This window comes from Manis javanica, chromosome 4 (genome assembly GCF_040802235.1).
Source record: "Manis javanica isolate MJ-LG chromosome 4, MJ_LKY, whole genome shotgun sequence".
NCBI lineage: Eukaryota > Metazoa > Chordata > Mammalia > Pholidota > Manidae > Manis > Manis javanica.
Window position 1 is genome coordinate 133,494,323 of NC_133159.1, and position 22,971 is coordinate 133,517,293.

Below are 22,971 nucleotides of genomic sequence, written 5' to 3' on the forward strand. Positions count from 1 at the left end.
CTGAGTTTTTTACACTACCTAAATTGCTTTGATGATCACTATCTCCTCCCAACAGCTAGATGAAAGGCTAGACAGATGGGTGTTTTTATTTGACAGAGATTCCCTGTAGTGAAAGTCAAGCGAGTTGCTCAAGGTTACAGAGACAAGGTAGAGGTTGCTGGATGCAGATTTCCAGTCCAATCCACTATATATTAGGTTCATGTGCCACCCGGACTGCCTGCCTTCAATGTACACCCAGTAGTCAGGTCTTACCTTGATTTCCAGGTTTCCCGTGCAAGAGTCCTAACTGATCTCCCCCTAGTCTCACTCAGTTTCCCTTATCCCCATCACAACCGCCAGAGCATTTCTCACTTCCCTTCTAACTGCTTAAATGCTTAAAGCCTTTGGTTGGCACCGGCTCCCACCGTCTATACACCAGGACAAAGTTCATTTTCTTTGCAATTTTAGGAGTCCCTAACCCACCTCTGCAGCTTCAGCTTCCCAATTCCCATCAGATACTGGCAAATGTCAGGAATATGTCTTAAGTGCTTCCCAGTGGCTTCCTGGGCCTGTGCACGGAAGACCCTCCCCATTATTTACACTTGGAGAACTTAGCTCACTAGGATTCTGGGCACCACTCTCTGACCTCACTTCTCAGTCCCTATCAAACCCCAAACATCTGAAAATATGAAGACTGTAAAGTGTTCTGGCTGTGTATTTAGCCTGACCCAACTCTACTTGCTGTGTGACCTTGTTCTCAGCTTCCTCCCGTGTAAAACGGGGATAACATACCACTTAAAAAGTGAGGATCCACCTGGTAAGGGGGTGTCGAGGCCGCTGGTAGAGAACAACCCACTGTAACTCAGGACAAAGTTTGGTGGGTTCATTTGTGACACTTCATCCCCAATTAGCCATCTACCACTCCCGCCTCTAGTGACCACGCCCTAGGCGGTCCTTCACCCCTTCAAGAAGCCAGGAGCACCCCAGCTCCACCCCTTCGGCGGGAAAGTGCAAGTTGATGAGCGGGCGCTGAGGGTCACACTAACTCCGCAGATTAGAGACCGCATGTTCATTTGGCAGATACGCGGTAGGAAGCGCAGGGCCATTGGGGGAGGGGAAGGCTAGCAATGGCAGTCCTAGACGAGTCTCCACCCAAGGTCAGGGAGCCCGCCCAACCCGCAGCGAACCGCAAGGACGTCTCTCCGCAGCCCCGCCCCTCAAGGGGGGCCCGAAGCCTCCCTTTCCCCAGAATCAGGGTACGTTTCCTTTAAGGCGTTCGGGAAAGTCACTGCGTTGGTGGACGGCCAACGAGCCGCGATGCGTTTTGTCCTTAGCGGGCCTCCGTGGGCCGGGCCGGGCGCGAGGGCGGGGCAGGGTAGCGGCGGTGGGGTCAAAGGCTACAACGCGCACCACGTGGGCCGGTGACTCCGTCCTTCCCGCAGCGGCCGCGGCGCGCAGGGCACTTGGGTTAGTGGCGCGGCGAGCGGCGTGGACAGCTGAGCCGGACGCCCGCTCCCGCCGCCATGGTCATCAAAACGGACGAGTTGCCGGCGGCCGCCCCGGCCGACAGCGTCCGGGAGCCCAGCTCGCAGACCGGTAGCAAAGGGCGGCCGGGAGCGGCCGGTGAGCGGGGCCGGGGCCAGCGGGCAGCCGGGAGGCGAGGCTGAACCGGACCGAGAGGGCGAGTGGGTTCGGGGTTGCGCTGGGACCGCCGTCTTTCCTCCTCACCGGCTCAGTTGCATGTCACCGGGCCGTCCCCACCCTGAAGGTCACCTTCACTGTCGCCCCCGGCTGCGGCCTGGGCTTCGCACGTGGGGTCCCGCGGAGGGCAGCAGCGGCGGGCACACGCGCGCCAGATCGCGGGGACACGTGCGCGCACACGCGGTTTCGGGGTGCGGCGTAGCCGCAGACGGATGGAATCGGCGGCTCCACCCCCTCCGCGCGGGGTTATGGGGAGCCCTCCGGACTGGGATCACTGGTACTTGCTCCGTCAGGCATACTCCGAGTCAGGATCCCAAACATTCCCTGTGCACAGGGCTACAGCCCTAAGAGTAAGGCTCAACTTGGGACTTCCCTGTGGAAGCTTCAGATCATTCCTGTGGGAAGAACGCGAGTTGGGGGTGGGTGTGTATTGTGAGAGGGCTTCTCTGGTTCATTCCCAGAGGCAAGACTTAACCGCAGGTTTTCAGGCTCTGTTCTCTGCCTTAAGTATTGGCCTGGTCGGCAGATCTGAGGGTCTGCCTGTGTATGGGGGCAAGCCAAACTCCTTGGCAGGAGGAGGTGTTTGTGCCAGAACTTGATCATTAACCCGCCTTATTGCGAAAAGTGGATCAGCCCAGAGTTGCTGTTTTTAAGGCAAAGGTCATCGGTGTGGAGTGCAGCTCCCAGCTCTCCCCCATGGGGACTGTGTGGCAGTGACTTTGGGAGTGGCTGTAGCTTTTCTGGGGTGAGGCCTGCTGCTTTCCATTTCTTCCAGGCCCACCTTAGTTGCCCTTGCTCCTTCCATCACATCTTAGACTCTGGCTGTGAGACTGTAAGCCCCTTCCCAGCTCTTCAGTTGTCATCTCTCCAGATGTTTCCCAGAGCCCCAGGACTAGACTGTGGCACCTCTCTCCTGGGTGGCAGTGGGAGTGCAGAACTTACCCTTATCTCCCACTGCCCCCAGCTCTTCTCAGTCAGAATTTGTCGCTTAATCTCCCTTCCCAGCTTCAGTGAGTCAGGATGGGAAAAGTGTTATGTGGGCTTTCTAACTCTGTAACCTGTCACAGCCAGGTTGCCTTATGGTGGGGGATAGGCACTGTGGCAGCTTTGCTGATTGCCTAGGTGAGGCCAAGGTTTGGGCAGAATGATAGATGCTGATGACTCCAGCTTGCCATGCCGTGTCCTGATGTGGCTCTGAATCAGTGGGCAGGCTAGATAAGAGATCAGAGCTGGCTGATTTCCCTTCTCTTAGCAGGCACTTAGATGAAGCGACTTGTCCAAGGTCACACAGCAATTTAGCTCACGGCCAGCATGCCAAGGCTGCCCAGACCTGTCCCAGAGGAAGTGGGGACAGGCATGTTAGCTGAGAACATGGGGGCTGAGGAGGAGAGAGTGTGTGGGAGGACCTCTCTGAGGACCTGAGCAAAGGCCCATCCCAGCTCTATGCTGAGCTCTGTCTGGGGCAACCTGGGTTAGGGAAGGGTACACAGCTCTTCATTTCAGGAAAAGTGGGAACATCCTAGTGGGACTTTGGCTCCTTACATCTTCGGGAAGCTAGTATAGATAGCTAGGACTTGAATTACAGCCAACCTGAATCTATTCAAAAGGAGGGAGAACTTAATGGAGACCCCCAGCAGGCTCTTACCCTCAGGACGCAGCCCTGGAAGGCTCTCCAGTTCCCTTGAGGAGGTAATACAGGCCTTTTGGTGGCTGGGCAAGGGTCAGTTACCTTCCTGGGAAGAAAGCTGCTTTTAGGGTTAAGAGAACAGGCAGGTTTTTCAAGTTCACAGTGGTGTGTCGAGTTCCTTCTGCCCAGGGGAGGGCTCCCTGAGTTGGGGCCCAGAGTGAAGAAGAGGGCTGGCAGATGGCAGAAGAGTTTGGGGGCTTAGGGGGGCTCCCTAACAGAATTCTTAAACTCTTCTCTTGGGTAGGTCTGAGTAGAGCAGTTCAAGGATCATGGGATTACCCCCAGACCCTGCAGACCTGCTTCTGGCCTGGGGTGGGTAACAGAAAGGAGGCAAACAGAGGTGCCCACATCTCTGGGGTCTTCCATAGGCTGTCTTCCTGCTCCCACCCATTTCCCTTGAAGCCTTGGGTTCCGGGATGGGATGATGTGTCTTTTGGGGCCTTACTTCCTGTGCAGCCTCACCTGCTGAGGCCTTGACTCGGGTGGGGTGTGGCCCTGGCACAGTCTACAGAGTGAAGCCATGCCAAGCTAGGGTAGGCACACAGAGGCCACCCAGGGTGGCCTGAGTTCCTTTTCTAATTCCTGCTTTCTGCTGCCCATGGGGTCTTCATGCACCCAGGCCAGGGCAGGGGTATGCAGTGCTATTTGGGCAACCCCTTCCCATTCTACAGAGGACCACCTTTTTTCCCTTTCCTGAAAGCCCACATCCTCAGAGGTGCCTCTTGGGCTATGAGCGGAGGGGATGCTGGCCCAGGGCTATAGAGGCTTGATCCTGTGGTGGGAGCCTGATCTGCCTTCTAGGCTGAGTCCTTAGGTCTGGAGGAGAGAGGGAGTGCTGTGAGCCTGGTGGGTACTGCTGCCCGGGGGAGTGGCGCTCAGAGGCATGGGCTCGGTCATTTGGTGGATCTGCAGTTTGCTTGACCTGGTTTGGCTGCCTGTCGCTTCTGAGGCCTTGGACAGCTGGCTTTCTAGCCTTCTGGAGCCTCAGTTTCCTTAAGTAAGTTGGGCTGGTCAAGCTGATACAGCAGGGCTGGAAGGGACCTGCTGTGGACTGGGCCTAGAGCGAGCACCGCTTTTCTGGCAACCAGAATGGAGGTGGTTGTCACTGCTATTGAGGGGTCATTGCCAGGCTGCTCTGCCCCACCCCCTTCTCCAGAGGGTTAGGGCATGTTCGGGGTAGAGAGGCAGGATAAGGGGGGCTCTGCCTGGGCCTGGCCCATTGGACCATCTGGTCAGTGTGTGCAGGCAGGAGCCCTTGGTGGGGGCTGTGGGGAGGCGGAGGGCCTGCTCTGAGCTGGGCCATCAGGGCTGCCTGGGACAAGATTGGACTGGAGGGGAGGGGGCCTGTAGTGAGCCTGCCTCCCCGCCTCCACCCTGGTTAGTATGGATGCCGGAGCAGTCCTGTCTGGGCCCTGGCAACAAGTCAGAGGCCCTGGGAAGGCGCCCTGGCGAGGCTGGGCATGTTCCTTCTCCACAGCCGAACGGCCTTCGGCCTCCTGCTGCCAGCTCCGTTTTCCCTGGGGGAGAGCTTGGTTGTCTCCTGGCAGCGCAGGGGCTGCTGGGAAGACAGCTTGCCAGCTTCTTGGTGGAGCTGGAGGCCTGGGGCACGGGTGCAGTTGTCCTCTGGAGAGAGGGGGCCCATCCCCCCTCTCTCCAGAACCAGTGACTCTCTGGAAAGGGAGAGCTGCCAGGTCACCTGCAGGGGGCAGCATGAGCCAGAGGCCTCAGTCAGCCACTTGACCCAGGAGACAGGCAGGGTGCTCAGTGTCTGGGATTCCTGGACAGGGGGCAGCTACTTCATGGCCTGGGCCCGGGTCTGTGCCAGCTGCTGCGAGCAGCTGGCTGAAGCAGTCCTGCCCACCTTCACTGGAACCGGAGCTGAGGAGAGGACCCCTTTGCTGGGCCCTTCCCCTGTCAGCCCATTTGTGAGGGGCCCAGGTACCCCAAGCCCCCCTGATGGCTTTGCCAGCAGTGACTCCCTTTCTGGTTGGTACAGGGAGATGAGTCTGAGCGTTGGTAGCAGTTCCACCTGGGGTCCTGGAGCGACCTGGGCCTCCTGGCCCACAGCTGTCCTTCTGGCCGACCTTGAGCAGGATGCAAGGCAGGGGGAGTGTGCCCTTCTTGGGGCTGCCCCGGCAGGCCTGGCCCCACTGAAACCCGAAGCCAGCCAGAGCTCCAGCCCTGGGCTGACCAGCTGCAATGGGGGCGAGGGTAGTGGCAGAGGCTGAAACAAGGGACACAGACAGTGCTGGGCTGGAGAGCTGGCTGCCTTGCTGCCATGATGGTCCCGAGACTCCAGAGCCCAGGAGAGGTCAGCAGCCAACCACACCAGGTGGGTTGTGGGGGCAGTGGGCCAGGTGGCCAGCCTCTCGTGGGAAGGTCGATTGGCCTTAATCCAGTGGTAGGGAGACCTTCATGGTTCCTCAGAGGAAGCAGGAGGGCAGGGCCGGGTATCCTGGGGGAGTGGAGACTCCTGGGAACTAGCCACATTCCTTTGAAACCTGATAGGGGATTGGGTGCCCCTGGGGTGGGAGCCTGGCTCCCAGGTGCCTCTGGGCAGGCCCCCCAGGCTGGAGCAGGGGGGTGGGATCTTTGGCCATCCTGGCCGTGTCCCCCCTGCTCTCCTTCCTGTCCTCCCCATCCTTGACTCGGAGCCTGTCTGGGTCTCTTGACTTCTGACTTTTGGGCTCTCAGACTTCGAAGCTGCTGCTCCATATTGGGTGGGGGCCCCTCCCGTATCTGTCCTCATCCTGGGGGCTTGCCAGCCTGCACAGCCTTTCTCAAGGACCTAGTTGGGGGAAGTGCCGCCTCATATCTGCCATGACTCTTGCTGCCTTTTGAAAGCTGACAAACCACCACCCTTCTCCCTGCCCCGTGTTTTGTCATATAGCTGGCCAGGTTCTCCTTTTGGGGCTGGCTGCTTGCTCTTGAGGGGCTTGGGGTTGCCCTGCCTGGGGCTGTAGGCTCATCGGAGGGAGAGATCCTTGCGTGTCCTTGTGGTTCTTGGGGGTTTGACTTCAGGTTTGGAGAGGTGTGCTGGGGACAGGGCTGCTGTCAGTCATTGAAAGTCTACAGCAGCCAGGATTGAGGGCAGTGTGGTGATACGGTGGTCCACTCTTGACCTTGGGGCAACATTTTTTAACTTTTCTGGGCCTCAGACATCCTTTTTGGGGAAGAGGAGGAGGAGGAGACTGTATCTGAGCTCCCAGCAGTCCTGCTTATCACTAAGTTGAGGGGACACAGGGAAGAGGGAGTGGCTTCTGTCCACGTTCCCTGGCGTGCCCTTCTGTGCTGGCTTATCTCTTTTTCCAAGGCCACTGCTCACGTTTCTGGGGATGTTAGGGTAGGGCTCACAAAGCCCGGGGAAATGCATGCTCTCTTCTTACTTACCTAATAGCTGTGCAGGTCTAGGTGGGACAGGCTGGGGTCTGGAGCAGGGCTGGCTGAGCTGAACTGTCTGGAGTTCCCAGACAAGCAAGCGGCCAGCTTGGCTGCCAGGCAGATCCTGGGTGGGAATGCCTTATGGGCCAAATGGGCATCCAGGCAGGCCTTGTGTTTTGCTGGAGGATTTCTGTGAGGGTGTCCTCTGCTCCCCAGAACAGCAAGGGGACTCTCCTTTGTTCCTCCTAGTGCCTGGGTGGAAGTGGAAGGTTTTCTCATCTGTTTGCCCTCTCCCCACAGCATATGAGTTGGGTGCTGTTCATGAATATTGGACTTAACCCCACATTGGCAATAACAAATTCATTAATTCAGTGCCTTTCTGTTGGGTGCCCTCAAGACAGGGGAAGATAGAGCTGTCAGTGTGAGCAGTCACCGAGAGTGCAGCAGAACAGTGTTCTGGATGGTCACCGTGTCTCTGGGGACAGTGGGGAAGCAGTACTTCTGCTGTCAGAGCTCATTTGGACAGGCTTTAGACAAGGCGGTTTATGTCACCTAGGCCTTGGTGGGTGAGTAGGAGTTTGCCCAGTTGAATGGTGTATTGAGGGCAGCATAAATAAAAGCAGAGAGGTGGGAGGGAAAGGAGCCTGCTCTCAGGCATCTGAGTAGTTGGGTGTAGGTGGGCTTCAGGCTGCTGCCTGAGGGGTGGCCTGAGACTCTTGCGTCTTATAAGCAGTGGAGAGTGTTAGCAAGGTTCTAAGTGGTTCTTGAAATGGGGGCAGTGGCCTGCACGAGGGCCGTGGCTACAGAGGCTGGGTCCTGTGGCCAGTTTGGAGATTCGGATGAGTGGATGGGGGTGGGAGCACTCAGAGCAGGGGCTGGCTTGTGGAGGAAGATGAATTCCATGCTGACAGGATGCTTCGGTGGTGGTGCCACACATTGAAAAGCTCGAGCGAGGCCTGATTGGCCACATGAGCTGCAAGGTGGGGGGGGCATTTGAAGTCATGGGTGAGGATGAGATGAGAATGAGAAGAGGCTGGCGCCCAGGAACCCACAGCTGGGACCGCTGGGGGAGGAGGGCGCTCGAGAGCAGGAACAAGAGCATCAGCATCTATCGGGAGAGGAGGGAGGGAGCTGTGGTGGGCCAGACGCTTTAAGAATAGAGAGGACCCTTGGCTTGGACCTCAGGGTGGCATTGATGACTCTGGGGAGAGTGGTTTGGGTGGTGTGCTCAGATGGAAGCCAGGCTGGTGGACTGAGGAGCAGATGGGAAGGGAGAAGGCAGCGGCCTGCAGGTGGCCAGGGCCGCGGGGAGTCTGTGCCCACGGTGAGGTGGGACTGTGGAGTCTGGGTGAGGGCTGAGTTTTGGGAGGACATTCGGATGCTGTTCCGTAGGGCCTGGGCCCGAGGGTTGGTGGGGGTGAGGCATGTGGCCCACCCGACAGCTCCTTTCTCATCACCCGCAGACCTGCCGTCAGTCATGCTGTTGAATGGAGACTGCCCGGAGAGCTTCAAGAAGGAGGAGGGGGCTGCTGAACCGCTGCGGGAAAATGGGCTGGAGGAGGCCGAGCCGGGAGAGGAGACCCCTGGACAGGAAGTCATTGTCATTCAGGACACAGGCTTTTCTGTGAAGATCCTGGCCCCAGGGATTGAGCCCTTCTCCCTGCAGGTGAGGAGGGAGAAGTGTGCTGGGGACCAGGGCCCAAGCCTTGCCCTTGCCCATCTTAGCCCAAGTTGTAAGCAGGGTTGAGGTCCTGTGCCTCGCTCAAGGTCACTAAACTGGGATGGTGGACATGGGAGTCCAGGTTCAGGTCATTTCTGCAGTGCTAGGAGACATCTCCCAGCTGGGACTGCCAGCCCTATTTGGGGAGAGGTATGGTAGTGGCTGGGTGCTGCTGAGGTCCCAAGCATTCTGCTCTGTGCCCTCGGGTGAGTCACCTCTCGCTCACCATGGTTTAACCATCTGCCTGAATGGAGGGTGGCGTTGGGTGGCCTCCAAGAGTACAGCAACCCAGAGTTCTTGCAAACTGGTGACTGGTTGGGGGAACCAGGCAAGGCCCTCTTGTGTCCTCTGTGTGTACAGGCTTGGGCCCCAGCGTGCCCCTTCCAGAAGGGAGAAGCCATTTGTCTTGGGGACCTTGGCATTGGGCAAGGGAAGAGGCAAGATTGTTATTTTCTCTCCCTTGTTCTTTATTTTTTTAAGGTCTGTGTGCTTTTATTCACTGAGTCATGAATCGAGTGGCTCCCCTCTGGCAAATAGAAAGGAGCTCCCTCTCCCTGGTTGTTCTCCTGCTGCCCTGCTCAGGGCTTCCTCTTGGTCTGCAGAGATAGTTTAAACCTGAGTGTAGCTGGACCAGCCCCTGTCCTGCATACATGTGTGTTTGTGCACACGTGCAGATGGGTGTGGTAAGGGCAGGGCCTAGAGTTTAAAAGCCAAAAAGTGGGAAACTGAGTAATTTGGACTTTGATCCTAGGGACCCAGGTGCTTTGGGCTGAGGAGAGGGGTGTGTCCTCATCAGGGTGGTCAGGGCCTTCTCCCTGGCAGGTGTCCCCCCAGGAGATGGTACAGGAGATCCACCAGGTGCTCATGGACCGTGAAGACACGTGTCACCGCACTTGCTTCTCGCTGCATCTGGACGGCAACATGCTGGACCACTTCTCAGAGCTGCGCAGTGTCGAGGGGCTGCAGGAGGGCTCGGTACTACGCGTGGTGGAAGGTGTGTCTGGAAGTTGGGCAGCCCGCCAGAGGAGGGCATGGAGGTAGGGGTAGGTGGCATTCCACCCGCCCTCACTGGTGTCCCTGTGTCACATGGCTACATGGAGGCTCAGAGCGGTGTTGAACTTGTGGAGGCAAGATTGGAGAATAGTTCTGCTTCTCAGGCCATCACATATGTATCCTTCAATTTGATGGTCTAAAGAGCAGAGTGACTTAAAAAGAAAATAAAAAGGCAGTACCAAGCAAGGGCTTGAAATCAGCCCAATCAAATTCTGTTGAGATAAAATTAAGTCTCGTAAGAAAACTAAATTTTCACAGCTCTTGAGGAGGGAAGTCAGGCCCAGTGTGGAATGATCAGCTGGTGTGGTGAGGTTGATTTGGCTGTAACGTAGAAGCTCCTGTGAACTTGGGTTCCCTGGGGAGAAGCGGATCAGTGGTTCTGGGCAGGTGGTTTGTTGAGAGCAAATGTGGGAAAAGTGTGTGCCCAGACTTAATTGTAGAGCCTCTCCTGCCTCTCTCTTCCCTGAGCAAGAGTCCCCATTAATGTTTCCTGAAACACAGTGAGAGGTGGTGCAGCAGTTTTGGGTCCTGATGAGTACTCAGTGAGGACTGCCCCTGGAGAGCAGGACTGAGCCCTGGGAGCCCAGCTGCTCTGCAGGCCTGTCTCCCCCTGACGCCTATGAACAGAAAGCGGGGGCTTTTGGCAGGTTCCCTAAGGCCAGTGTGTACTCCATGGGCATTCTTGTGCCCTCTGGCAGAAGATACTTGCAAACAAGGATCCCTGCCCACTAGTAGGAAGGATAACATTATAACCAGAGCTCTGGCTTGGATAACATTATAACCAGAGCTCCGGCTTATGTGTACATAATGGAATTTGTAAATCGAAGCTTAAAATTGAAAATCAGGGCTATCCATGGTAGCACCAAGGCAAACCACTAGGTGGTCTGGTAACGCCCTGCCCTCCCCCTCCTGATAGAGCCGTACACGGTGCGGGAGGCCCGGATCCATGTGCGCCATGTCCGAGACCTGCTCAAGAGCCTGGACCCGTCCGATGCTTTCAACGGGGTTGACTGCAACTCCTTGTCCTTCCTGAGTGTCTTTACTGATGGTGACCTGGGAGGTGCGGAGGGCACAGAACCCGGGGCTGGGCAGGGAAGCCTGGAGGGAGTTGGCTGGGGGCTGGTGAAGGGGCTGAGGGCCAGGCCTTCCCATCAGGAGGGGGCAGGGCTGGAGGCACCCAGACAGGCCCATTTAGGTAGGGAGATGGATGGCCCCTGGGTGGCCCTGTGCTGACCACCAGCCTTGGGTCCCTCAGACAGCGGGAAGCGGAAGAAAGGCCTGGAGATGGACCCCATTGACTGCACACCACCTGAGCACATCCTTCCGGGGAGCCGGGAGCGGCCGTTGTGTCCCCTGCAGCCCCAGAACCGTGACTGGAAGGTGGGACTCTGGAGCAGAGCCAGGGAGCAGGTCTCCACAGAGGGGTGGGGGCCGTCACACCAGGAGGCCTGGCCCACTCACACTTGGCCATTTCTGCAGCCCCTGCAGTGCCTGAAAGTGCTCACCATGAGTGGCTGGAACCCACCCCCTGGGAACCGCAAGATGCACGGTGACCTCATGTACCTGTTTGTGATCACAGCTGAGGACCGGCAAGTCAGCATCACAGCGTCCACACGGGGCTTTTACCTGAACCAGTGAGTCCCCGTGTCTGCCTGTTCGGGGTCTATGGACAACAACTGGAGGCACCCAAGTGACTCCTTCCACATCCGCAGGTCCACAGCATATCACTTCAACCCCAAGCCAGCTAGCCCCCGCTTCCTCAGCCATTCCCTGGTGGAGCTGCTCAACCAAATCAGCCCGACCTTCAAAAAGAACTTCGCTGTGCTGCAGAAGAAAAGGTAGTGAGTGCCTTTGCCCACTTCTGCCCCATGTCTCAACCCCAGGGGATGGCGTGAGCCAGGCAGCCTGAAGTCTACTTCTGCCCAAAGAAGCTGTGCCCCAAGCCATCCCAGAGCCTCCCTCTAGGGAACTGTCAGCCGGGCCCTGAGACAGCAGGCCTGGGAGAGGTGCCCCTTTGCTCCTGTGGATTCTCCGGGACAGGGTCTTAGGGTAGGGAAACGTCAGGCTGGTGGGACCTCAGAGAAGGAGCCCAGGGCAGGGCTTTGAGCTTGGTAGGCTGCCCCATCTCCCTCCCTCTGCCTGTTACAGGGTCCAGCGCCACCCATTCGAGAGGATTGCCACCCCGTTCCAGGTGTACAGCTGGACAGCCCCCCAGGCAGAGCACGCCATGGACTGTGTGCGTGCTGAGGATGCCTATACCTCAAGGCTGGGCTATGAGGAGCACATTCCCGGACAGGTGCCTGCAGCCTGGCCCTGCCCTCTCGGGGCACCTCCCTCCCCCTCTGGGTGGGTACTGGGCCCAGTTCTGTGTGCCTCCCTGGAGGCTCATCTGCCTTTCTTGCTCATTTGGGACCCTGTGGGGCTGTCCACGAGGAGATGGAGAAAGGACCTGCCCAGAGCAGGTTGAGGGGTATGGGTTGAGCCAGTGTGTCCCTCTTGGTCCCTCTGCAGACCCGGGACTGGAACGAGGAGCTGCAGACAACAAGAGAACTGCCCCGCAAGAACCTGCCTGAGCGGCTCCTGAGAGAAAGAGCCATATTCAAGGTGCGCATGGCCCTGGGGGCCAGGCCACCCCAGTTCTTTCTCTGGCCTCTCTCAGACTTGGAGTCCACTAGCAGGGGGTGGACCTTGCCTCCACTGTGAGCTGAGTGACAAAGTCTGTTCCAGGCTCCCCACTCCACTGTCCACCATGGGGCCCTCACCCAGGCACACGTGCCCTGCTGTGGTGATGTTAGTACTTTTACTGGGATAGATGGGGGAAAATAGGGTGTTCAAAAAAAGTTTAAAATTTCCCCTAATTTTCACCTACAGGTGATAATGACAAAAATAAGATGTAAGTGTTTGGGGTAATAATCTGGCCAGGCGCTGTGTCCAGTGCATCATAGGCACTATCTGCAGTGACCTTCGGACACCTTGTACAGGCCGGTGCTTCTGTCGTGATTGCTTTATAGCCCAGAAGACAGGTCTGAGAGATGACCAGGCCAAGTTCACCTGGCGCATAGTTGGTGAACCCCAAACCTGCCCCAGCCCTTCCACTCCTTGTTAATCATGAAGCTCTACTCTCTCACTGGGTATAAGTTTTTTTCAAGAAACGGATTTTATGCAGGAAACTGAGTTTAGAGTCCCCCTGGCCCCCAAGGCAGCCTGCTTTTGCCTCCACCATCTGGGGGGACTCAGCCAGGCTCTGTGGATAGGGCCTCTCTCACCCTCCCAACTTTGGGCCCTTCCCAGGTACACAGTGACTTCACAGCAGCAGCCACACGGGGTGCCATGGCGGTCATTGATGGCAACGTGATGGCCATCAACCCTAGTGAGGAGACCAAGATGCAGATGTTCATCTGGAATAACATCTTCTTCAGCCTTGGCTTTGACGTCCGTGACCACTACAAGGACTTTGGTGGGGATGTGGCGGCCTACGTGGCGCCCACCAATGACTTGAACGGCGTGCGCACGTACAATGCAGTGGACGTGGAGGGGCTGTACACACTGGGCACAGTGGTAGTGGATTACCGCGGCTACCGCGTCACGGCCCAGTCCATCATCCCCGGCATCCTGGAGCGGGACCAGGAGCAGAGCGTTATCTATGGCTCCATTGACTTTGGCAAGACAGTTATGTCACACCCTCGATACCTGGAGCTGCTGGAACGCACGAGCCGGCCCCTCAAGATCCTGAGGCACCGGGTGCTCAACGACCGTGATGAGGAGGTGGAGCTCTGCTCCTCCGTGGAGTGCAAGGGCATCATTGGCAATGACGGGCGCCACTATATCCTCGACCTGTTGCGCACCTTCCCCCCCGACCTCAACTTCCTGCCTGTGCCTGGCGAAGCACTGCCCGAGGAGTGCACACGTGCCGGCTTCCCCCGCACCCACCGGCACAAGCTCTGCTGCCTGCGCCAGGAGCTGGTGGACGCCTTCGTAGAGCACAGGTGAGGGCCGAGGCCTACCAGCACCCGGTTCTGGGGGCCCATTCTGGAGGAGAGGCTTTGGAAAGTGCAGAGCCAGCTCTGGCCACACGTTCCAGCTCCAGCCCCAGCCCCAGCCACCATGGCGGCAGGCCCCCAGCAGAAACTAGCAAGCAGCTAGACCAGTGGCTCTGAGCCCGGTGATGCTCTTCCCTCTAGCATGGAGCATGTGGCAATCTGCTGAGTCCTAGCACCAGGGGCTGGGCAGAGGTGTAGGGCTGACACGTGGTTAGTACTTGGGAGGCAGCCATACCAGATGTCCCCCACCACAAATACTTCTCCCTCTCAAAATGCCAGTGGGGTTCCTGTCACTCTTGAGAGCCCTGGCCTGCATGGTGAGCCACCCCCTTACCCCAGGGATACTCTTCCCTGTTGGGAGATATTGGGATTCACTGTGACTGGCTGCTGCCTGGTAGGGTTGTGGGTGGCACGTGCATGCATGTGTTACATTTGTACACCGGGCAGGTATGCCCCCAGCTGGCAGTGTGTCCAGCCTAGAGTTCCTTAACCCCAGAGGGCCAGGAGCCCAGGAAGACCCTGGTCCGAGTAGCTGGCAGGAGGAGAAGCTCCTGGATGACCCTCTCCCAGCCCCTGCTCTGCCCCATCTGCTGTGCTCCAGGTACCTCCTCTTCATGAAGCTGGCTGCCCTGCAGCTCATGCAGCATAAAGCCAGCAAGATGGAGACACCCACCTCACTGGAAAACGGCAGCCTCCCCTCCTCAGAGCCCAAGCCTGAAGAACCTCCAGGACCTGAGGCAGGAAGTGAGGAGGAGGGCGGCAGCGCTAGCGGCCTGGCCAAGGTGAAGGAGCTGGCAGAGACCATCGCCTCAGACGACGGGACAGGTGGGACCCCTGTGGATGCCAGAGGAGCGCTAGGCCTGTTCTGGCAGCTGGCGCTGGCCTGGGGTGGCTCACGGCCCAGCCCCGAGGGAGGCTGGCCCATGTCTCTTCTAGGAACTAGGGGGAGGCTCGGGGCAGCTGCGCCCCACCAGTGGAGCAGTAGGACTGCCTTCTAGTGGACCGTGTCTCCACAGCAGACCCTCGGAGCCGGGAGGTGATCCACAATGCGTGCAAGGCTGTTGGCTCCGTCAGCAGCACAGCCTTCGACGTTCGCTTCAACCCTGACATCTTCTCACCAGGCAAGGGGTGGGGCAGGGCGGGCAGAGAACTCTGGGGCTCATCCTGAGGCACTGGTGCTGCGGGTCAGACAGGTGCTGTCTTGCCCCCCGCCTTCCACCTGGCTCAAGCCTCTGCTTTCCCTCCTCCTACAGGGGTTCGCTTCCCTGAGTCTTGCCAGGAGGAAGTTCGGGACCAGAAGCAGCTGCTGAAAGACGCTGCTGCCTTCCTGCTCTCCTGCCAGATCCCCGGCTTGGTGAGGGAGGGGCCGCAGGTGGGGGGGCTGCATGGAGTGTACTGGCATAGGCCCTGGGGCCTTATTGTCTGTGACTTCGGAAGCTTGTGGAACGTTCACAGGAGAGACTTTCTTAGACCCGCTGACTTGCGAGGCAGGCAGGGCAGAGTGCTTGTCCCCGTGGTGTGGATGGGGCTGCGACCTAGCAACCCAGGAAGGCGTCAGGCCCAGGCTGTGCCCTCCGTGCAGGCTAGCTGCTGGGGGGTCTGGTCCTCGGAGCCCCTCCGTGATGGGATGGCTGATACGGGAGGTCAGGGCACTGGGGGAAGGTGGGGAGGGTCCCGTGTAGGCCTCTTGGCAGCTGCTTCCTAGGGCAGCCCCGCAGTCAGCTGGCATGCTTGTTTGAGATCTCAGAGCTGCCCTGCGCCCTACCCAATTCCTCCAAGGCTCAGCAAGCTGTGGCCCTTGAGTGGTCACCTCTTCTCCTCCCCACGTCTCAGGGGGAGCCTGTGCCACCTCCGGCTCTGTTGGTTCATCACCTCTGGGGCTTCCCCCCGGGGGGCCTGTTGGGCACAGGGTGACAGCTATCCCTTTTTCCTGTGGCTCATGTAGAAGCCTGAGGGGCAAGTTCTCAGGACTTTGCTGCTTTTGTCTCCTCCCTTCTTCCCAGCTAGGAGCTAGAGCCTTAGTCCCCTCCTCTCAGGGCCTCAGGAGAGCGCAGGCCGCCCCGGGAAGACCCTGGGCGGGACGAGGCCGAGAGTTTGGGCCTGGGGGGTCTTACCTTCTGCAGCCCACAGGTGAAGGACTGCACAGACCACGTGGTGTTGCCCATGGATGGGGCTACGCTGGCCGAGGTGATGCGCCAGCGAGGCATCAATATGCGCTACCTGGGCAAGGTGCTGGACCTGGTGCTCCGGAGCCCAGCCCGAGACCAGCTGGACCACATCTATGTGAGTGGTGCTCAGGTTGGGCCATGAAATGGCAGGGCTGGGACGGAGGCCTGGGGCCCAAGCAAAACCTCCCTCTCTGAACCCTTGCAGAAAATCGGTATCGGAGAGCTCATTACCCGCTCTGCCAAGCACATATTCAAGACATACTTACAGGTACCTCTGCTCCTGTGCAGCCTGGGTAGTGTGGGCTGTTGAGGAAGAGTACTGGGTTGGGGCCCAAGGGCCCTTGTGACTGGTCCAACTGCCTCTGCAGGGAGTGGAGCTCTCAGGCCTCTCAGCTGCCATCAGCCACTTCCTGAACTGCTTCCTGAGTTCCTACCCTAACCCTGTGGCCCACCTGCCTGCTGATGAGCTGGTCTCCAAGAAGAGGAACAGGAGGAGGAGAAACCGGCCTCCTGGGGCAGCAGATAACACAGCCTGGGCTGTCATGACCCCCCAGGAGCTTTGGAAGAACATCTGCCAGGAGGCCAAGAACTATTTTGACTTCAGCCTTGAGTGGTGTGTGAGCAGCAAGGCGGGGGGGCATGGTGGGCTCTTAGACAGCATCAGGGTCCTCTGACAACATAGGCTTGGGAGGGGAAAGGAGGGAGCCGTGGAGGACTGCTTGTTTTGGGAAGAAGGGATGGGAGGGAGCTATTAGTGAATAAGTCCTGGCTCGATGGTGGGAGTGGCTGGGGGTGGCATCTGGCCTTGGAGCTCAGGTTGGGGTAGAGGTGGGTACTGTTCTGTTCGGTCCCACCTGCCCTTTTCCCCCAGCGAGACCGTGGACCAGGCCGTGGAGTGCTATGGGCTGCAAAAGATAACGCTGCTGCGGGAGATCTCCCTAAAAACCGGAATCCAGGTGGGTGTGGCTCGGTGGCCTTCTGTGCCGTAGCTCCCCCCAGGGCCACGGTGGTAGGTGCCTTTCTCTCACCTGGTGCTAGGTTGGGAGGTGCTGGCCATTTGATCCTGGGCTGAGGCTGCCTAGTGGCATTGGGCTGTGTCCCTCAGGTCCTGCTGAAGGAGTACAGCTTCGACAGCCGTCACAAGCCTGCCTTCACTGAAGAGGATGTGCTGAACATCTTCCCCGTGGTCAAGCACGTCAACCCAAAGGCCTCGGACGCCTTCCACTTCTTCCAGAGCGGGCAGGCCAAAGTACAGCAGGGTGCGTGGCCAGGTGTGGCTGGGGGTAGGTGGGTCCCCCCGCCCAGCCCTGACTTTGCCACCCTTGGGGGTGCCCTGCAGGCTTCCTGAAGGAGGGCTGCGAGCTCATCAATGAGGCCCTGAACCTGTTTAACAACGTGTACGGAGCCATGCACGTGGAGATCTGCGCCTGCTTGCGCCTCCTTGCCCGTCTCCACTACATTATGGGCGACTATGCCGAGGTGGGCCTTGAGCACCCTCTGGGCTATGTCAGCAGAGGCCACGGAGCCTGGCCTGGCACTGGGGGATGGTGAGCGAGGTGGCTGGGCTGTGTCCACCCCTGCGGCAGCAGGCAGGGGTGTTTGGCCTTCGAACCTAGAGCTCCGGGGGCCTAGGATGCTACTGACCTAAGGGGCGCAAGGAGACCAGGGAGACCTTGGGGAGTTGCTTGCTCTGCCTGAGCTTTATTCCCTCTGCCACTCGAAACCATGTCCTTGGGAGAACTACCATGCCTGTGGACAAAGGGTGGCGATGGCAGGGCCTCCCTTCATGGCGGAGGGGGTGTCCAGAAGGGTAAACCCTGAGACTCACAGTACCTAGTACTTGTAAGTGCCACGTGAAGTTGGGAGGAACATCTCTGCTGTTGTCTTTAACCATTCACTGCATGGCTTGGTGGTGCCCACCTGCCGGGGGTGGTGTGTGAGGGGTGGCACCCAGGGGCCATGTTCCCATCCTCCTTCAACCACAGAGACTATTTCTTTTGTCTGTGTGTACTTCTTTTATTAATATTTATTCTTAGCACAATTTAAAATTTTTCTATATCTGCATAGATTTTGTTAGAAGGCGTAAGACAAGTTTTTTAAAAAAAGTAATGGGGCATAGCCTTTCATGGTTACAACAGCTAAATTTGGACCACTTCTCTGCTGCCTTTGTGCCAAGTAAAAACAGAAATTGCAGCCAGAAGTGATGAGCTTGAGCTGCTGTGGGGGCCGCTCATGGGCCAGGCAGACTTGGTGTCAGGTGGTACCCACCCTGGGATGACAACCCCCCACTCTCCCAGGCTCTGAGTAACCAGCAGAAGGCAGTGCTGATGAGCGAGCGAGTGATGGGCATCGAGCACCCCAACACCATCCAGGAATACGTGAGCAGCCATTGGGGGCAGGGTGTGCACAGGGGGAGGAGGGGGGGACCTGCGGCTGCCCTGGCCTGACCTGTGTGCCCCCACAGATGCACCTGGCCCTCTACTGCTTTGCCAGCAGCCAGCTCTCCACAGCCCTGAGCCTGCTGTACCGTGCCCGCTACCTCACACTGCTCGTGTTCGGGGAAGACCACCCTGAGATGGCTCTGCTGGACGTGAGTGCTAGGGAGGGACAGCGGGACTGGCTTCCGTCCCAGGGCAGGGAGGGCTGACCAGGGCCTTCCTGACTGCACCCAGAACAACATCGGACTGGTGCTGCATGGAGTGATGGAGTATGACCTGTCGCTACGCTTCCTGGAGAACGCGCTGGCCGTCAGCACCAAGTACCATGGGCCCAGGTCCCTCAAGGTGGCCCTCAGGTGAGGCTGCACTGGGCTAGGGGGCTCCAATGCCCAGGGCCATGGGTTGAGGGTGGGCATAGGATCCCGCACTCTGGTTTCCATCTGACTACTGAGGAAGTTTCTCTAAACAGCTGGCTCTTCTCTGAGTCCTAGACTTGTTCATTCCTTTGGGTGGATTCCAGAGCAGGATCTAGACGAGTCTGCACACCCTTCAGACCCCACTGCCCCGACCCTCTCATGTCACTCCTTCCCCCTGTGCACCTCCTTGCAGCCACCACCTTGTCGCTCGGGTCTATGAGAGCAAAGCCGAGTTCCGGTCGGCCCTGCAGCACGAGAAGGAAGGCTACACCATCTATAAGACCCAGGTGGGCCAAGGCAGGGGCTGAGGGGCTGGGGCTGGATCAGGAGCAGCCCTCACCGCTTCTGCCCTGGTGCTCCTGCCCCTGCAGCTGGGCGAGGACCACGAGAAGACCAAGGAGAGCTCCGAGTACCTCAAGTGCCTGACCCAGCAGGCCGTGGCCCTGCAGCGCACCATGAATGAAATCTACCGTAATGGCTCCAGTGCCAACATCCCACCTCTCAAGGTATGTCCCCCAGTGGAGCTGGGTGGCCTGCACCCCAGCCTCCGGGCACCCGCTCACTGGCTCACTTCCCTGCCACACCTCAGTTCACAGCCCCCAGCATGGCCAGTGTCTTGGAACAGCTCAACGTCATCAATGGCATCCTCTTCATTCCTCTCAGGTGAGGCATCTCCCCCACCGTGCCCCACACCCACTTGTAAGTTGGCCTTCCGTTTTTTATAAAAATATATAATACACTGACATGGCTCAACATTGAAAAGGGCGAGCGGTGAGAGGTTCCTTGGGAGTCCATCTGGAACTACTCTGTGCATAAGTGAGCAAAGATACCTGTAATCTTTGTTTCCCAAAAAAACTATAACGAACTGTGCATGTAGGGATTTCCCGCCCCCTACATTTAATAGGCGAACAATCCTTCCATATCAGTACATGATAAGTGGCTTCATTCTTTCTCCAGCCTCCTGCTATTCTAGGTTGGGATGTTCCTTACATGCAGACCCGAGGCTTCCAGCGTGGCTCTTTTAAAACAGCACTGCCTTCATGAGCCTTTTGCTCTCCCTCCCTCCAGTGTGGGTCATGGTTTGGTCAAGCAGGGGTGAGGGTGTGGACCGTGTACCTGTGTGTGTGGCACCCCTGCTGAACTCCTGTTTCTGCTGTGGGGAGGCAGCCCAGTGCAGCAGATTGGAGCAGGGTGGAGTCTGGGTGGAGGCCAGGCCCTCACTGGAGGCTTTTGTCAAGTGCACAGGGTTCTTACTTTTTCAGCACTTTAGGCCCTGTCTGCTTTGGGGGGAAGCACATGTTCCACACATGTCTCTCACCACACAAAGCACCGCCTGATCTTATCCCACGTTTGAGTTTAAACCAAGCCAGGAAGGTGATGGAGGGCCCAGGCCTGCTCTGACATCCACCCTATATCCCTGTCCTTTTACTCAGCCAAAAAGACTTGGAGAATCTGAAAGCCGAGGTGGCGCGGCGGCACCAGCTCCAGGAGGCCACCAAAAACAGGGATAAGGCTGAGGAGCCCATGGTCACCGAACCTGAGCCAGCAGGGCCCCCCAGGGATGCCGCCTCCCAGCCCCAGGCTACCAAGGACCCCTCTTCCCCAAGCTTGCAGGGGTAGAAAGGGAGACAGACGGACAGTCAGCTGCCCCGTTACCCAGTGATCCAGACTCCAGGAGAAGGGGGCACGCCCTGCAGATCAGGAGAGGAAGCAACTCCCTCTTCTTCCACGTTTCCAACCCCAATCCACCCCCGTATCTTCTTGGGACCCTAGCCTGGCCTGCCTGCCCCACAAAAAATGTTTTTGCACTGGTTCAGTGAATATATGATGCAGAGGCCTAATTGAAGACCCGTGAATGGAGTGTGTGGGCATCAGTTCCCAGTCAGGGGAGCAGGTGCCTTCTCAGGCCCCCCACCCTCCAGAAGGTGTGTGCAAACGTGCCATGCCTGTGAGTGTCCCGTCCGTCTTCCCTAACTTGTACATAGCCCCAAGCCAGTTCTGGGTGGATGGCGTGCAGATGAGATTTCTCAGGTCATTTGTGTGTTTGACACATGGCGCTTTTGCTGACAGTGCCCCAGGGCCTGACCTGGCTTAAAGTCCAGGTGTGAAGCCAAGAGGGGAGCTTTCCTGTGTCCTGGATGTGGGGTTGGAACTCGGTGGCAGAGCTGGAGGGTCTGGTGCACTTTAGCCTCGTGGCATGGTGAGAGCTTTGGCAGCTTTACAATGGTAACAGACTGGCCCAGCTGTGCTGGGGTTGGGGAAGAGGGTGGGCTGCAGTGGCTCCCCACACAGTCCGGTGCCCAGCCTCCACCCGTCTGCCCTCAGTTCCTACAGGAGGCACTGCCTCCCACTCCCTGCACCCCAGCTGGGGATAACCTTGGGGGCAGTGAATGTATCCTCCCCGTTTTAACCTGAGCTGCCTAATGCACAGTGTGGGTGGGGTGGGTGAGGAGCTAGAACCAGGGCTGAATCATGAATCCTGGGGGGGGGGGGATGTTACCACATACAGGAGTGTTTGTCACTTGGCTGTGGAGCCTAGCTCCCTACCTGGTCCTTGCCACACAAGCACCTTCAGAGAGCAGCTCTTGGGTGGCAGTGGGGCCTGCGTGGAAGGTAGCTCCCACAGGCCCTGGCTACTCCCTCGCCTGCCTGCCTGTGCAGCTTCTCTGTGCCTGCTGTTCGAGCCCTGATGGGTCAGGGAGGAATGCCACTCTTGTGAACTGGAGGGAGCTGCTTCCGGGTGGGGCCTCTGCCTGGGGGCTTTGCGGGAAGCTGCTTATGGAAATGGTCTGTCCAAACACCTTGTTTCAAAGGGAGTGGGTATGAGCTAGCAAGCAATCCATCCCCACAGCTGATCAAGAACTTTTTCTTGTTTTTAAACCATCACGTCTTCATTTCACATTGGAATAAAGTGAGTTTTTGAAACCTGCTGTCCCAGCCTCTCCTGTGTGTTCTGTACCAGTCTCATTCAGTTGAGGGCTGTTGCCAGAAACATTATGAGTTTAAAGCAAATGAATGTGTATTAAATTAGGTCAAATTTGTTGGGAGGAAAGGTGGTAACGTCACAGGCACCCAGCTAGGGTTTACCCAGTTGCCAGTCACTAGGGTGGCACACAAATGTCACATTGTGGTTGGAAAAAAACCCGAACTCTATATAATGTCTGTTACTTTTCCTGAGCCAATTGGAAAAAAGACATTTCCTGATCTGGAAGATTTAAGTGATGGCTGAGCATCACCATCGCTGCCTTGGTACATCTCCCCACACACCCACCACCTGCCTTTACAATCTCATGGTTGTGCTCTGAACATGGCCTTTAGCCAATGACTACCAATCACGTGCTTCACAGCACTCCTAGACGTGGGGCATCACCTTGCAAAGCTGAGACTGGATCAGGCCTAATTACCATTGTACCTACTCCTCACCTGAGAGGCCCGTTTCCCATGGTTTCTTGTGGTTGATCTCTTAATCATGTCAGTGTTGTCAGATACCTTTTGGTAACCCAATGACGGGGCTGTTGCATAAAGGAAACATAAGCTCTAAATGTGAAATCGACCCTACCTCCCTTCTATTGACAGATTTCAATTTTTGAGAAAGGGCAAATAGTGGTATCTGGAAAGGGTTGTTATGGGACCCAGCACTTTGGGTCATGGTTTGTGCAGATGGGCAGCTGTTCAAGATGCAGGGTCTTAAGGAGTGAATGACACCTCTGCCAGTCCCATTCTCAACCCTGTGCTTTTTCACTCTTTCTTCCAGGTTTGGATTTCTTTTAACATATTACTTTTATAACTTAAATATTTAAAAAACTACTATAACCAACTCAAGACATTTAAGGTTCTATTACCAGTCTCCACTCCTGCCCCCCAAACTGTCATTGTTGAATATGAGCATTGAGAGAACTCAGACTGGGCTAAAGAATCCCTATACATCATGAAAATGTCTGAGGTATTCTGATGTGGCTGGGTATTTCCTTACCCCTACTTGCTGAAACTCCCATATCAAGGTATGCATAATCAGGACACCTAGAGAGGGCAGGTGGTCCTCAAATGGAACAATCCCATTGCATAGGAAACTCCATTAAAAAATGCAATCAAGATGATGGAGACCATTCAGGACACAATTACCGTGAGAAGTCATTTTTACATGGCACGATTGAGCCTTTCTAAATTGCCAGTGTGAGCAACATAATCCCTGCTTCTCCACTTCCAGCTTCCATCACAATGGGGTGCAATGTGGTGATAGGAAGGGGCTCAGGACAGGATGAGGGTACTCCTGCATTATTAGATTGAAAGATGTCAAAAGGTCCTCCTTACACTTGTGATACCTAATATAGGCAGAACCAGGTAAGGGAAAGAACAAGTGGATGTGGTTTCGACTTCAGCTCTTCCTG

General features: G+C 57.2%; 1 protein-coding gene across 3 annotated transcripts; it reads left to right on the forward strand.

Annotated features, from left to right (window-relative positions):
• The first annotated feature begins 1,357 nt into the window (after positions 1-1,357).
• Positions 1,358-21,515, forward strand: CLUH (clustered mitochondria homolog). Of its 3 annotated transcripts, none has more exons than XM_017657005.3 (26): positions 1,358-1,602; positions 8,212-8,414; positions 9,291-9,462; positions 10,438-10,581; positions 10,777-10,901; positions 11,001-11,155; positions 11,234-11,359; positions 11,670-11,817; positions 12,033-12,125; positions 12,813-13,507; positions 14,163-14,386; positions 14,581-14,682; positions 14,815-14,915; positions 15,692-15,844; positions 15,935-15,997; positions 16,098-16,342; positions 16,601-16,685; positions 16,835-16,988; positions 17,069-17,208; positions 18,027-18,107; positions 18,194-18,319; positions 18,402-18,523; positions 18,777-18,870; positions 18,955-19,089; positions 19,173-19,246; positions 20,017-21,515. In XM_017657005.3, the coding sequence occupies exons 1-26, from the start codon at positions 1,503-1,505 to the stop codon at positions 20,201-20,203; spliced, it is 4,047 nt and encodes a 1,348-aa protein (XP_017512494.3). In that variant the 5' UTR covers positions 1,358-1,502; the 3' UTR covers positions 20,204-21,515. The 3 variants fall into 3 exon arrangements, with proteins under 3 accessions (XP_017512494.3, XP_017512495.3, XP_073091121.1); XM_017657006.3 differs by having other exon boundaries at positions 1,359-1,602; positions 14,578-14,682; XM_073235020.1 differs by lacking the exons at positions 1,358-1,602; positions 20,017-21,515 and adding an exon at positions 19,541-19,663 and having other exon boundaries at positions 14,578-14,682.
• The last annotated feature ends 1,456 nt before the right edge of the window (positions 21,516-22,971 follow it).

Excerpts from the sequence above, each read along its gene's own strand:
- CLUH (XM_017657006.3), top strand. The coding sequence starts at position 1,503 with ATGGTCATCAAAACGGACGAGTTGCCGGCGGCCGCCCCGGCCGACAGC. Across the intron at positions 14,683-14,814 it reads CCCTGACATCTTCTCACCAG|GGGTTCGCTTCCCTGAGTCT; the intron begins GCAAGGGGTGGG and ends CTCCTCCTACAG. Across the intron at positions 18,320-18,401 it reads CTGAGATGGCTCTGCTGGAC|AACAACATCGGACTGGTGCT; the intron begins GTGAGTGCTAGG and ends GACTGCACCCAG.